At 40.6% G+C, this 16,532-nt stretch overlaps 1 protein-coding gene across 6 annotated transcripts in view; it reads right to left on the bottom strand.

Moving 5' to 3' along the window:
* Nucleotides 1-930: 930 nt before the first annotated feature.
* Nucleotides 931-16,532, bottom strand: part of PSD3 (pleckstrin and Sec7 domain containing 3) — a 559,602-nt gene continuing 544,000 nt past the window's right edge. For all 6 annotated transcript variants that reach the window (XM_053578222.1, XM_053578223.1, XM_053578226.1 and 3 more), the window contains one exon: nt 931-9,349. In XM_053578222.1, coding sequence (XP_053434197.1) covers nt 9,134-9,349 — 216 coding nt within the window. In that variant the 3' untranslated portion in view covers nt 931-9,133. The remainder of the gene's footprint in view (nt 9,350-16,532) is intronic.

The raw sequence follows: 16,532 nt of genomic DNA on the forward strand, positions 1-16,532 counted from the left end.
GGCCTGTGGGATAGAATTAGATCTAGAGATGAGATATTTAGAGTTGCTTGTTGCTTCCTTGTATCTTAATTTGTCCTGGATTTTAGTTTCCTTTTATGCATGTTCAGATGATCGGTAAAGTCTCTCTGGTGCTAATATTACTGGTTGTACAACAGAGAGACTGTGACAAGAGACACAAAACTCCTCCCTTCAGAGGACAGGAAACGAGGCACAAGGACTGATTTTTGCAGTTGAAATAGGGAGCTGTAGTGGGGGTCGTGGGGTGTCGAAGGCTGTGCCCCCAAAGGTATTTCTTTTGAGATCTGTGTTTCTTTTGAGATCTACATATTGGAGCCATTTTGCTCTCTGCCAGGCAGTTGTTTTTAAGAGGCCATAACCAGAGACCCCATTTCAAAAAGCCCAACCCCCCCAACATAAGACATCTTCTCCAATATTCAGAAGTTAAGTGATTAGTATGGAATTTTATTTTTCATTTTCCAAGCCAAAAGATCTTACTGTGAACATTATATTTGGGCGGGGGAACTCAAGGATACATATTCACAATAAAGCAGTGATTTGCATTTTGGGACAGAAATGAACTCTGTGGTTCCTTTGCTTAAGGAGAAGTACATGGGAATGCAAATAGTTCTCCAAATTGCTTCAAAAACTCCATTTGTTCCTCCCTGGCTCAAATCCCTCTAATGAAAACAACAGGCCTCTCAAGTATCTACCAACATCTTTATGCAAACACGTCTTCATCAGTGTCCACAGAGGTGAGTCAGTGTTAATAATTTCACTTTCTCACCACTTTACTCAATTGCTATGACCAATTCTTTTACTGTGGGGCCCATGGCTGTCTTTCTGAGGACAGGAGCAGGGTGCTGTTTTTTTTTAATTTCTAAAGGTATTATTCCAGTGACTTAAATAAGCAAATAAACACATTCCCCCAAATGATTGAAATTTGTTGAATTTATTTCTTCCTAAAGTACATTTACATATGTCATATACATATTTTAAATCCTTCACTATTTTGCATTATTTCTATTACATAAAAACCATTTAAATGCAATAAATTTTGTTGTCGTGAAACAATACCCCCAACTTATAAAAACATGGGAACAGTTGTATTCATAAACATTTACACAATAAATGTACTGTATATATCACAGCTTCATATCAGTGACTCACTTGTCTACAAGGTTTAGGTTTTACCAACAGTGAAATAGGGTGATATTTATGTACATCTATTTTAATAAAAATAAAGCAATTGTAAAATGTAAACTTAATTTTCAAAATATTCTTTGAATGCTTTAACAATATCCACACAAATTACTGTTCCATTCAAAAGACAACCACCATAAATGCCGTCATCTTCTAGGAGATGGCATTTCTTGAATGTGGTGGGTGGAATAAGGAACAGGTTTCCAGGACATGATATGGTACCACTAGCTTACTCAAGTCTGCTAATGCTGACAGTTTGGCCACTGGAAAGGAGCAGGCTGCTATTTTATCACTAATTACTTTCACAATTTGCAGGGGACATATGGCACCAGGACTGCAATGAAACTGAAATGATTGGTGGGTGGAGAAAATCTTGAAGGTAAAGAAATGTTCTACAATGCCAATCAGTTTGAGCCACCGTGAATGTAACCCGCTTAATAGGCTAGAAGAGTTAAAGGCTTGTTTCAAATTGAAAAAATTCAAATTACTGTCCTTCTGCCAATCTTAATGGTAATCAAGGCTGACTACGCAGATTCTCCACTTGTGTACATTTCTGTTCTAGAAATGGGTTCCTAAAACTTGAGGCAGAGGAGACTGCAGGGAGGCATTTAAGGCCATTACCCAAACAGTTCTCCTCTGACTGAGCAGAGCTGCTAAGCAAAAAGTTCAGTGATGTTACAAAATGAAACATCAGAAATCTGGGTGCGAAGGCAAAGGTATCTTCCCTCCCTGGTTGGAATTCAATGTGCTAGTTTGTTTCTTGCACAGGCAAAATAGGTGGCCTTCGCTTCAGTCAGAGTGGCTATCTTGCCTCGCCAGGGTCACCTGGTCGGCACACTGGGAACCCCAGAGCCAGAGAAGGAACATTCAAACCCAGGATGTGGCTGCAGCTCAGTAGAAGCCCAAGTGGAGGGCGAGGCTGGCAGAGAAGCTCCCTTGGCTGAGAAGATACAGGATCACTTTCTGCAGAGCCCAGCCAACTTCAGTCCTGCAAGGTGGTCCTTGATCAAGCCTTGGACTGGGGACTCTCCTAGGAGCCTCTAAAGACTTATTTAGAAACTCCGAAATTCTCTCCACTAACCAACATTTTCAGGAATTGAAGTTAAGGTGTTTATTTGAATAGCACTATGGGTGAGAAGTTAACTCTCTGCCCTGCCAGAAGCCTTCCCATTTCAGCCCGGCTGTGGTTGCTTGTGGAAAAGTGCTCAACTGTTCAGCATATTTACCAGGAGCTCTCTTACCAGTCCACTGGGTGGGCGGTGTGTGGGGGGGGAGCGTGGACAATCCACGCCAGGGCTCCTGTGAACGGGGCCTCCCTGTTTTTCCACATGCACGTCTTCTCAGAGGAATGATCTGTAGAGCAAATGGCTCTGCCACCTTGGAAAAGGACACACACTGGCTTTCTAGAACATCACCCAGGCTACGGAGGGACGCTGAGAGGTCTGCTTATAAATTACAAGAAAGCCTTCCATTTGGTGATCCTTTAGAAAGGTATGCACCACCACCCCCACTTATTTGTTAAACACACAGTGCATCTCAAAAAGTGAGATACTAGAGCTCAGATTCCACCCCAGCCCTTGGAAAACATCCATCATGCAGTTTCCATCGTGCAGTTTCCACTCCCCTCCAGCTCTTTGGAAGACTCTGGCCCTTTGTATCTTAAGTCTTATGTTTGTATAACTTAACACATTCACTGTGTGTGCACGTGTGCAAGCCTGTGTACACATGTCAGAGGTCCCAGACACATCAACTTTCTCCCTTACACACCTAAGGGGACAGTAAACTGGCTCTGAATCTTTCGGGAGCAGAGGACTGACCACATGCATGGTTACCCCAAATGGAAAGGAACCCATTTACCATCCCCCCAATTCAATTTGGTCTAATTACTCTTGTTCCTATAGCTTCAAAAAAAAGTATCCTAACGGCATTAAAAATCAATGTGCATACATAGTCTCTATGAAGTAGATATTATCATTCATGTTTAATGGTTACTCGGCTTCATAACCTCCATGGCTTTACATTAAGTCCAAACATTGCAAATGATTAAGGCCCAAAATAAAACGTTTTATTTCTGCTACACCTTTTTTCTATATGATTTCTGAATCAAATGGCTGTTTTTGCAAATCATAATAATTCCTGGAAGGAAATATTCTTGCAAAACTAAGACCCTGCTGCTCAGTCACAGAGCCAGTCCACTGCACGTCAAGAAGAAATTAGGAAAAATGATATATTTGCAAAAATAGTTGGAGACTAAAGAGTGAATTAAAAAAAAAAAAAAGGCAAAACTCAAGTGTAACTACCAACACACTACTGTAGCCTGGAGCTGAAGATTAGTCTCCCACCCCACAATTCCAATTCTCTGAATCGGATAGAAAAGACACGAGGCAGTGTGTTTAAACAGAAGACACTGCACTCAAACACTCACTCAACCACACTCAGCCATCGCTTTAAATACACCAAACATGCTGGTTAATAAAATTTAAGTCTCTAGTTATCTATTTACACTCTATAATATAAGCAATAAGCTCAAACAACTAAGGCCAGTGGCTCTTCTTTGGGGAGAGGCAGGAAAAAGAGACGGAAGTATAAAAATATTTCAAATAAAGTTTAAACCTGGTCCTAAAATTCTTACCTCTGACACTAGATGCTAATTTGTACAACTGCGAACCTAGCATACAGTACCCAGTCTGGGGATGCCCTGATGTACGTTAGTGCTTGTGATATTTCTTCAAAGAAAAGAGGTTATGACGCGGCACCAGGAGGGCGATTTAATCTCCTGCAAAATACACACAAATACATAAATGATACGGTGGGTACTTAGTGAATTCTTCTGAAAGCTGTATTTTTCTGGACTAATTACAACAATAAAGAACGTGTGCTTTAAAGCATCACATTTTGTAAGAAGCCCCAAATTGTCACTTTGACTTTATGTTTAAGTGCTCTTAATACTAAAGATACTAAGACTGTACAGGCTGCCCTTTTTTTTTTTTTCTCCTTTTCTTTCTGTATTTCCCAAATTATAAGGAGCTATGCCCTCGGTATTGCACACAGTACGCTGCAATAGATTCACAAGGTCAGTTCAAGGTCATTTTTTGCCCTGGTGATTCAAAGCTCAAAGACAGAATTTTCCAGCATAAAGTCTTATTTAAAAAATTTAATCAAAATATCATTTGAATTTAAGTTTCATAAAACAATATCACTATATATACTCTCAACAACTTCACTGTATTATCGATCCTATGAGGTTTTTACTTGCTTTATTGTATCACACTGGTTATTAAGGACAAAAATAATTTTGATGTACATGTACTATATACTGGTACACAATCTACACATTGAGGCATATACACACGTACAATTATAAATACCCACAAACACAACACTGGCAGGTGACGGAAAGCTTTTTCTTTGATGCCTGACTATCTGTAAGAATATTCTCCAAAAACCTGTAATACTGCAGATACACACACACATTACAAAGGATGAGCCAAGAGACTTAAGGGGACCTACTGTATGTACAATTAACTTGCAATATTTTCTTGCTGTTGCATTCAAGTCAACAAACTATCATGCAGATTCAAGTATTTACTAGCATTCTCTCTCGGAAGACATTCTCTCTACATGCAATGGGCCAGTCATTGTCCTAGGCAGAAAACTGCCCACTTAGGTGTTGGATACTGCAGGCGCAAAAGGAGATGACTCTGGACTTCAATCCTCCTCTAAGGGGTGAGAGATGGAAAAGGCATCCGAGAGGAACAGCAGTGACAACGCACCTCTCTGTCGCCAGCGACATCTATCCCGAGATTATTCTGTAGTGATTTCTCAAGTTCCTTGGATGACTTGATGATGAAAGATGTCAAGAGACTAGTGGAGGGAAATCTGTGACCTGGGGCAGACCAGGAGCTTGGCCTGAGAGAGAAGAAGGCCAGAAAGCTGCCGAGCAAGCAAGGCAGGGGGCCCAGAGGCTCATGTGCCCGCAAAGCAGACTGGTCTTTTTCTGTCAGAGTAACTTCAGGTGTTTCAAAAGAGAAGCAGATACTATTTAAACCCCATGTTGCACCATTACTGACAAACTCAACTCTACTTTTGAACAAGTCCTCAGATGCCACTTTGGTTCTTGGTTTTACAGGGCTAGTTTTACAATTGGAAAAGCCAAGGGGATCTGATCATTCACTGCTCAAAACTTGAGTGCACAAGAGTTCAACTGCAGAGATCTGGACCTAACAGAGCCAAGAGACTCCCTGTGAATTCAGGCTGAAACAAGCTGAACTGCTGACTACAAGGAAAATGCTGGAGGGATTCAAATCTCCAAGGGCAAGTAACTAAACCCTAGAAGATCTTGCTAGTGAGACAATGGAGAAACTTCATTAAGGTCAATTTTCTTCCAGGAGTCAATGTTACGTAAAAAGACCCAGAAGAAGTACAGCTCCTGACAGAGCAGGCCCTGCCTTATCTAAGAACATCTTCCCTGATCTGTACATGACAAAAGACAGCGGAAACTCCATGTCACTTTGTGCTTAGGCAGCAAAGCCTCTTTTCCCTGCTGGTTATGTCAATACTTCTTCAGCCTCAGAAGTTCTATGATTTGGTCATAGGGTCAAAGAGAAACCTAGCTTGGCTTTGGAAAGCCAGCCAGATTTTCCTCTTCCAGAATTAATTCCCTCCTCTCATTTCTGCCTAGGAACTGGTCCTCATCTTCTGGATTAGGGTAACAGCTGCGAAGCACGGAGGGTCTTGCATTTGGCACAAGACCATTGCATGAGAAAATGCTTCCAGACTCTCTGCCTGCAAGCAACACAAAAGGTTACAATTCAGGAGCTATACTTCCATCAGAGGACTCTCCCCCATGTTGGTTTTACTGAGATTAGTGAACATGCTTCAAAGTATTGCTTGGATTAATTAGACACTGCTAAGAACTGGAAAAAATTTTTCCTTTTTCTTCAAAAGTGCACTTCAGGAATGCCTATGGTCTGGCAATCAAATAAAGACTCTGCATACTAGAGATTAAGTTTTGATGGCTAGCCTGGGATCTCTGACACCTAACTGGAAAATATTTTATATATGGGCCACTCATATGGACAATTTTGCAACAAGACTATTTCCAAGGTATTTTGATGACTACCTACATTGTGTATACTAAAAATTGATATTGAGCATATTTATGTGAAAAGGATAAGGACATTTTATCACATGGATAGAAATCCTCAGGCCCTTGGGCACTAAGGAGGGAAGAGGAGAGTAGGGGAGGGGGAGGAGGGAGTCCCTGGAGAAGGGATGTGGATGGGGGACTCCTCTGTACCGTGAACTGGGCAGAAGCCTTAGACCAGCTCTGAAAGGAAAAATCACCAACTTCTGAGTAGATACCATAGGAAAGAAATGTTTACACACAGAATCATCACATGGTTGGCTATGGGCCAGATTCCAGCATCTAGTCCAGTTGGAGGCCGTTCCCTCCCTATGGCACACTCTTGGCCTGCTATACGCACTGACAACAGACAGCAACCTTTCAGAGGCGTTCTCAGCCCTGTCTGGCAATCTGAGATTCTGGCTCACAAAAGAACCTTTCAAGTTGTCTTGAAAGATCCACTATGCAAACATGGTATACCCTAGCTTCAAAAGAGCCCTTCTTATCCAATAATCTATTCACATTATCCAGAATTCCCCAGCGTTAACATTGGTGAGTCACGGCAGGAACAGCGCAGTAGTGGCGCTGATGCTAGCAAGTATTTCAAGACTATGCTAGAAATACCGTAGCAAGGTACCATTCAATGTACATTAAATACCACAAGTAAAACACACAGCTACATTCTATATACACAGACACACACTGTGGGCACACACATTCAAGCCAGTCAGGGAAGTTAATTTTTCTTCAGTTATTGAAACTCATAGATGACGTGGTCTAGGTACCTCTCTCCCCTCTGCTTAGTAGAAAACAAATATGCAGCTCATTTAGATTAAGAAAGGCAACTTGTTTGTGGAAATCTAGGATTTAGTAAGAAGCTACAAAAATTAATCAGGTACACGGTCCATCTGTGTAACCACCATGCTTGCTCTGCAGTTCTGAAACATAAATTTAGTCATTGCCTTTACCTAAACGAGATGGAGGGTTCGAGTTGTTCAAAGGCGTGGCAAAATACTTATCACAAAGCAAGCCACTAGGACCTTAGAGAGGGGTAACTCTTCTCTGGACACCAGCAAACACAGACATTTATATAAGTGAAGAAAATAAATGTTAATAAATAATTCTGTAAATAAATTCTGGTACGTCGTAATGATATACCACTTAGAAGCGACCATGGTATCATGGCAGGTTCTCTCTAGTGCCCTGGAACCACGCTGTGCCTGCAGAGCAGCTGGTTCTTTGGTCATAGTACCTTCAACTCATAATCCAAGTAGAACTAGAGAAAATTTCTACGTGAGGAAAAGGAATAATCAAGGTGATTCCATTAGCTCTGAAGTTCTGCCATTTGTAGAGATGACAGCTTTAGGGATTGTGGAGTTTCAATGATTGGAACTCAGAAACTTCTAAGTCACAGTGGGCTACATTTTTACTCCTTTCTCTTACTCTACAAAATAATATTCTGTTTATCACCCTGGATTTCAAAGGGGATGTAACTGGAACAATCTTGTGACTGTGAGGTTAATAGAATTATTTTGAGTAAATAGAAAGATTTGATTTAAAATGAAGTATTTTTAGGAGAAAGTTCAATAGTAGCAAAGTGAAGTGGCTGCCAAAGAGGCTGACGATAGGAATAAATTAAGTCATTTTGCATATGCAACTGGCAGATCCCTATGCAACTGGGGGATCCCTCGGTCTTCCAACCACAATTCTTTCAATTACTTTCAGATTTATTTAAAGGAATCCACATCCATTGCAGACAACTGCAGCTACTTTTTCCTCCCTTATTTTGCCTGGCCTTAAGGAAAGAACAAAAGGGGTTCCATTTTCAGTATTATTTTGTTAGGAAGGAAGACCCCACTATCACTACCAGGTCAAAACCCAGTTGATGCCCACACATATACATGTAGCATAAAAAAGGATTTATTCCAGAATAGAAGGGTATCAACAACAGAGATGATTCTGGATTCCCAGCCTAGACCCTGTGGGAGTGAGGTATCAATTCTCTGCAGACCAAACATGCCCACTGCTACAGCTCTCCAAGAGCTAAACATCACCATTATCCTTTAGGGAACCAAAGTAACCCGGTATCTCTCTTTTCTCATGTTCAATGGCAAAATGACTCCACTTCTTTCCCTTGCTCAGCTGAAGAGGAATCAACACTTAGGCAATCTCCTGTGTTTCCCTAAGATCTGCAGTCCTGTGGTCTTCAAGCGCCCTTTCCCTGCTTCCAGCAGGGTCAGAACTCAGCAAGGAGTGCCGAGATGCAGGCGGAGCTGTGTCACCTTGGAACATCTTCATTCCCAGCATTGCAATTCTGACTTGAGCGTCTGTGAGCGCTCAGTTCCACCTCTGTGACTGGGCAAGATTTCACATATAAAGGCTTATATTAACTCTGGCTAGAATTTACTAAACTACAGTTTGTCCAGTTAAGTGTTTCACAATGGATTCAATCGTTTAACCTTAAAAAAAAGTCAAACAGTTGATTTGAGAATACATAAGACAACTGAGCAGAGTGCAAACGAGAAAACCAAAGGGGAATGGATACATAATTTACTCGGAAATCACGATCCCACCCCTCACAAAAAAGGTGCATTAGTTCTCAAGTTGCAAAAAATCATCAAAGCAAAGAAATAAAGAGCAAAGACAATCTGTACAGAAACTAAAAAAAAAAAAATATACAATAGAAAAAGTTACTAATGCACCATTTTGTCACCAACTTTTTTTTTAAATATATTCACGGATTACCAGAAAGATCTTGAAAAACCCAATTTTGCTCCATGACCAGCATTTCCTGGCCGCAGATGGATTCTAAGTAACTTTTTGCTTAATGCTTGGTGTTTCAGGTCGGTGATCCTTCCTCTCTGACACATTGCGCTTGACCTTGGCAGTGATTGGAGATGAATCTGGGTTCAGCGAAGGGCTCGAATGCGACTTCTTCAGTCCCGTGGCCTCACTTTCATCATTACTCAGGAGCTCCTTGCCTCCTTCTTTGAGAATGCTGACATAGATTTCGTAACGGGTTTTCTGAAGACAAAGTCAGAGAAGAACAGCAGTCAACAAACTGTTCACAAACACGTGGGCGGCACAGCTAGAGTGTTAACCACCTGCGCAGCATCAATGGCTGTTGAAGACTCAACTTCATACTCCAAACTGACAAATTACCTGGGTACCTACTGGGCACACCACAGGAGACTGACTGAGTCATTCATTTAGGTAAGAAATTAAGTTCGAATTTGAGTTCTTATTTGTTCTAGATTCTGAAGGAATGCCAACTTGGAGTTACTGGCTATTTAGACGGAGGAACTGTGAATTCTGAACACTCAAATAAGATTTAAGTGGGAGGATCGGTAGCCTCCAGTTTTTGGTGATATACAACAGTCACAAGAGCCCTGCTTGAAACTGGCTTGGGTATGATTGGTTGTTCTCTTCCTGTAACTCTATAACCCCTGGGCCACCCACTGGTATTGGTCTATGGCCTGTTAGGAACCAAGCTGTATAGCAGGTGAGTGAGCAAAGCATCATCTGTATTTACAGTCACTCCCCATCGTTTGATCCTGCCTGAGCTCTGCCTCCTGTCCCATCAGCGGTGGCGCTGGATTCTCATAGGCTGTGGACTCCACTGTAAACTACACATCTGAGGGATCTAGGCTGCACCCTCCTTATGAGACTCTAACGCCCCTGTCCACCTGTCTTCTATGAAACTTGTCCCTGGTGCCAAAAAGGTTGGGGACTCAACTTGAGAGGTCATTTCACGGTGAATCTACTCTCCAGGTCCCTGTAAGATGACAACACTTTCTAGAGGCTGCTCTGGGTTTCCCTCCATTGCTTTTCTACTTTTTGAGACTAAAAAGTTGAGATTAAAAACAGATTTTATTGCTCACTTTGGGCTTAAAAATAAAGTGAGAAATTGGACCACATAGAGTGGACTCCAACAGTTCCTTAGATGGACAGTTAACTAGATCTCGTTAAGTCATGAAGAGAAGCTTCTATATTTATCTTCTAAAACCATACATTAGAGGAGGACTTGTCAAGGGTTATCTGGATTCTACCTGTCTGATCATTCCTACATGAAATTTACATGTAATATATCAGGATCTCATTTGCCCTTAGATACTTCCATACTAACCTAAGATTCTATGCTCCCTGGGTTGGAGAATTTTAGCCTCATCAATATTAATATAGAAGGGGATCTGCTGTTGGCACTAAATAAATAATGACACTATTGAAGTATTATATCTCTGCTCTGACAATTTTTATAACCAGATGGTAAAAAAGGGAAGACCAAAACAACAAAAAAGAGTATGTTTTCATTAATATAATTTCATGCCACAAAGTAATCACTACACAAAGAATTAACATAGTCCCAGATAGGGCATATTAAAAATTAAACAGGATATTTAAAAAACAGTCCTGTAGTCAGGCAGCCTGCTGTTGACAATGCCCTTAACTAACAAACGAGGGCTCCATTCATTCTCCTAAATCATTACTGAGTCTTCAATACGTAGCCCTTTCAGGTATGTGTCTTTCATTAAGGACAAAGAGAATTTGAGAAAAAGACAGTGTGCCTCAGGGACAGTTTACCTACTTTCGGTTATGTTATTAAAGATTTTTTCTTAGTCTCTGCAGATTCATTCTCAGATCAATTCTAAATAACCTCAAGTTACAGGCCCAGCTTCCTTCCTTAGGAATGCTCCAACAGTGTAAATATAGTTCTAGCAGTCTAACCACATAACCTAATTTCACTATCAGCAAAACAATTTGGGATGGGATTTTTACCAAATCCAAGGGCTGTGGTTATTCTCTGCTGACAAACATCTGAGTATTGCTTTCTTGCACTTGGTCCATTCAGCAATCTCTCTCCTTTAATTGCATGCTTAAGATTTGCTATTTGCATGAAGCCTCCTGTAACAACCAAGAGCCAAAGATAACTCAAAAGTATAATGGGGCTCAGCACCCGTAGCACAGCGGTTACAGCACCAGCCACATAGACCAAGACTGGCAGGTTCAAACCTGGCTTGGGCGAAACAGCAATGACAACTAAAGCAAAAAATAGCTGGGCATTGTGGCGGGCACCTGTACTCCTAGCTACTTGGGAGGCTGAGGCAAGAGAATCACTTAAGCCCAAGATTTGAAGGGTGCTGTGAGCTGTGATGCCACAGTACTCTTACCGAGGGTGACATAATGAGACTGTCTCAAAAAAAAAAAAAAAAAAAAAAAAAAAGCTTAATGGCTTGTCTGTTAAGATAAAGTGATTTTTTCCAGTTTGTAACCTCCTTATTACTATATTTATTTATTAAGCCGACTTTTAATTGCCTGATCTTCAGTTTTATTTCTCAAATTAAATTCCCTGTTGCTACCAGCAATGCTTACCAAGGATATATGAAAGTTACTGTGTCTAAGGCCATGTAAGCTGCTACTAGGGCTGAATGTTAATTGCTTGCTGAAAAAAAATCAGAACTATTGACATTCTTTGAAAAGAAGTTTAATCACATCCACACATATATTTACATGCATCTGATTGCACAGTTTCTCTCCTGAGCCCTCCATACCATTTTATATTTCATTTAATAGAATGATCTCTCCTTTTGACCTCTGATATACACATATAATAGTAACAACCTGAATGAAAATAAAACTGGGCTGCAATTTTAACTTACTCCTCCCATTTGCATTCAGATCTCACTGCTCTAGCGATCAAATCCTGAATACATTTCCTCCTGACATTTCGCTTTCTCATGCAGGCAGGGTAAAAGGCCATCCTAAGACAAAATGATCAGCAAACCGATAATGTTGGGCTCATGGCAACATTCTCTTCTTCTAGATCTCTGCACTGAAAAACAAAGAAATAAACCCAAACCCCAAACAGATGAACTAACAACTGCCATTCAAGTGAAGACCAATTACGTCCATGCTGTATTCTATGGGGTGATGGCAGTAGTGAGTTGTAGAGACGTTGTCCTTAACCAGTTGGTTCATCCACCACTACCTACCTAACTTAGGAAAGCAAATCCATTCAAAACAGTTCTTATACGAAAGCTATGCTGGGTCTTCACATTTTTAAAAAGCAAACGTTGATGCATTTGTTACTACTATGCTACTCTGGTATCAGGCTTCAGCATGCGTAGTAACCCACTGCCTAAATATAGCAGATATCACACATTTTCATTTATATAGTTTGTATTCGTGGCTTTCTGGGAAAACCTACGTTGAGTGTGAATTCCATTCTTTTCATTCATTCTTCCTTTCTGTCCTATTGCTTTTCAATGAACTTGATGACTTTACTTAAAAACAACTTAAATATTAAAAAGCTTAGCTTTTATATAATAATACAAATAAAAGGGTCTAAAAACTCAACACTGATACAGAGTAAAAAGACTGGGTCTGTAGAAAGCATTGAGAGCTTTATTTGTCTGCATTCTGTTGCCCCATGGCCCCATGCTGCACTTATGGAATCTGGTCTTTGTCTGACTGCCAACTAGCTCTACTTCACTCTTCACTGCCCCTGGAGTCCTCCCCTGCAGGCCCTTCAGGGAGGAAGGGGAGCTGGTGGCCATCAGTTGACCCTCCCCTGCCTCTGGCTCCTGCCCTCCTCAGAACCCATCTGGTAGCTGGGATGAGGAGTCGAAGGCAGGTGCTTCTACCTTCGCGTGGCAACACCATCCTCATTGTGGAGAAGAACGAGACTTGAGTTGTTACTGAGAGGATTTGATTCCTGCTGAAAACTAATTTTTTAAAAATACTGCTGTCTCTCTCATTTGCTACACTTTGTTCCTCTTGCTCTTGAAAATCCTTCCTTTAAAATCAGTCTGTATTAGTATTCAGTTTTTCATCTCTTAAAAAATTAAACTCAATTTTCCCCTTACTTTTTGTTGTATATATTCATGGGGTACAAGCTCAATTTTGTTACACTACTACACCGCATTATAGTGAATCAGGGCCTTCAGCGCATCCGTCACTGAAGGGATCACATTGTACCCACCACGCACCTCCCATCACCACCACCTCCCAACCCTTCCACCCCTCTGAGTCTCCACAGTTCCACACTTTGCTTCCACGTGTCCACTCTCTTTAGCTCTCATTTCTGAGTGAGAACACGTGGTATTTGTCTTTCTGTGTCCGAGTTGTTTTGCCTAAGATAATGGCCTCTAGTTCCATCCATGTTGTTGCAGAAGACATGAGTTCATTCTGTTTTACAGCTGAGCGATATTCCATTGTGTATATACATATGTTATAAGTAGCTATATCTATATATAGATATCTATGTGTCTATAAATATATATACATATAGGTATATCTCACATTTCCTTTACCCAATCCTCCACTGATTGGCCTTAGATTGATTTGCCATCTTTACTACTGTTAAGAGTCCTGTGACAAACGTATGAGTGGAGGTATCTTTCTTATATATTGCTTTCTTTTCCTGTGGGTAAATACGCAGAGGTGCAATTTTTGGATCATATGGCAGCTCTGTTTTTAGTTCTTTGAGAAATAGCCATACTATTTTCCATAGAGGCTGCATTAATTTACATCCCACCAACTATGTGGACGAGTTCCCTTTTCTCCATATCCTTGACAACATCTGTTATTCTCTGTCTTTTTAACAATAATAATAATAGCCATTGTGATTGGTGTAAGATATTTTATTGTGATTTTAATTTGCATTTCTCTGATGATTAGTGAACATGTTCTTCATATTCTTTCTGGCCATTTGTCTGTTTTATTTTGAAAAAAAGTCTGCTCATGTCCTTAGCCCACTTCAAAACTCCTACTTTAAAAAAAGTCTACAAAACTCACTTCGAATATGTTATACATTTTCTAGGTACAAAACTCAAATAAATTGTCCCATCCCACCCACAAACAGCAATCCCATAAAGATCTGCCTCCCCCCTCTCCCCCCAGGCTTCTGGCTTTGAGGGCTCTGGTTAGGAATATTAATGGTCTCACCCACCTTGGCCCTTGGCCTTGTGTAAGGACTGAGCCATAGCCGAGCACAAAATTAACTATCACAGAAAATTCACCCCGATTGGGCTAATGGGATTAAAGAGTTGGCTGCTCAGCAAAACAGAAGAAAACTGCCCTCTGAAGCACAAGGATACTGCTACCTTCAACAAGAAAAGTAATTTGGACTGGAGAAGTATTGCTGTCTGAATAAGAGACTAAATCGAATGCTGTAGGATAAAGTTGGGATACAAGTTGGTCTCTCACTAAAGTTTTTCTCATGTAACATATTTTCTAAACAAAAATTTAGTTTGTGATAGCAATAATTTTACACAGGTCATGCTCTCAATCTTTTGCTTTGTATTTTTATATTTTGTTTTTGCTTCTGATTGAACTAGAATTCCTTGAAGCCGTACAACGTATTCCTAAGAAGCACATTTGCAGAGTCAGTCACAGAAATCACATCTCCAAAAGGGCCAATGCCAGTCATCAAGGGACAGGGTCAGTCTCTCCAGGAAATCCTTAAAATGCGACTGGAGGAGGCTTTGAAGGAACTCTGCTTTAAACTACCTTCCTCACTGATCGTCCAAGACCTTTCATTACCAAGGTTTATTTACTACTTGTGGACTTGAAACAGTTTTAGACCTTTTGAATTCCCGGTTCAAGTGACCGTGTAAGTGGGAAGTACCATAAGTGACCCTCTTACCAGTTCTGTGTCCAATTTTAGACCAGCCTATTTTGGCAAGGGCCATTCAACCTGAGGAGTCAGGGCAGTGAACTACTAGATCTTAGCTAAGCCACTTTCTCCCACTAGGCCTCTGGTTCCACAGGGGCAGAATAAAGGGATGGGGCCACTTTCCAGGATTCTGGGAATAAGTGAGAGCTACTTGGACACAAGGTATTTGGAAAGGACACGATACTGACGATTGGGAGGGATAAGTAAACCAGAAGGTAAGAAATAGGGCACTGAAGGGAAATGGGAAAACCATACATATTATTTGTTTCACAATACTAATACATGTTTGCTTCCATATCTTAGCTGTTGTGAGTAGTGCTGTGTTATTAAACATGGGAGTGCAGATATCTCTTTGACACACTGATTTCATTTCCTTTGGCTATGTACACAGAAGTGGGATTGCCGGATCAAAAGTCACCATACTTAGGGAAAATGAGAAATTATAGCTAAATGGCACGTGTATAAAATATTCATTAAAATTTTTACAAAACATTACGTGTTGGCTATCTCTGCAAAGTTTTGTAAATAACGGTACATTGAGCTACACAATTTCCCGTTTTCCCTACATATGATGACTTTTATTAAATAGGATTTTATGACTTTTTCCTCTCTCCGTCTTCTGGAAATCCCATCTTGTGAGTATCTGTTCACTTGATGGTGTCCCACAAATCATGAGGGCTTTCTCCATTCTTTCTTTTTATTGATTGATTGATTGATTGTGGTCTGTCTGGGTCATTTCAATTACTTGTTCTCAAGTTCTAAAATTCTTCTGTTTGGTCTAGTTTGTTGATGAAGCTCTTGATTGTTTTTTTTTAAATTTTTATTTATTTATTTTTGATTGTGTTTTTACTTCATTTATTGAATTCTTCAGTTACAAGGTATTTATTTGGTTCTACTCTATGATATTTAACTCTTTCTTGAATTTCTTATTCATATCATTAATTGTTTTTCTTAATTTGTTGACTTATCTCTGTACTCTCTTATCTCTTGCTGAGTTTCCTTAAGATCATTATTTTGAATGCATTTTTTGGTTTATTTCATTTATTCCCCTTTGTTTGGGTCTCTTTCTGGAGACTCACTGTTCCTTTGGAGGTGTCCCTATGCTGTTATCTATACATCTGGTAGAACAATGCCTGTAACAGTTTTATGAAGTAGGTTTTGTAGGGAAAGATTTATTCTTATAGATGGGTCCTGGGTGCCAGTTGGGTGGGGCACACTGGTTTTTGGTTCGGGATGGACACAGAGTGCCACATCTGTGAAGTTTCTTCTGCTGTAAGCCAGCTTAGTGATGTTTTTGAGTGCCCCAGTGGCCTAGACTTTGAGAGTTTGTGGCGAGGATGGTGTGGCTTTCCCTGGGGTGGGCTTGCTGGGATGTTTCTCAGGCTGGGAGCATGTATGTGACATGGCTTGTCAGCCCATTTGGAGGCTAAGTTGCCAGGGGTAGGATTGCTAGACTATTATTTTGGCCAAGGGTATAGGCCTGCAGCTGCTTGACTAATTCAGGACCAAGTCCGCTACTAGGTCTGAGTCAGC

The sequence above is a fragment of the Nycticebus coucang genome, chromosome 24, assembly GCF_027406575.1.
Source record: "Nycticebus coucang isolate mNycCou1 chromosome 24, mNycCou1.pri, whole genome shotgun sequence".
Lineage (NCBI taxonomy): Eukaryota > Metazoa > Chordata > Mammalia > Primates > Lorisidae > Nycticebus > Nycticebus coucang.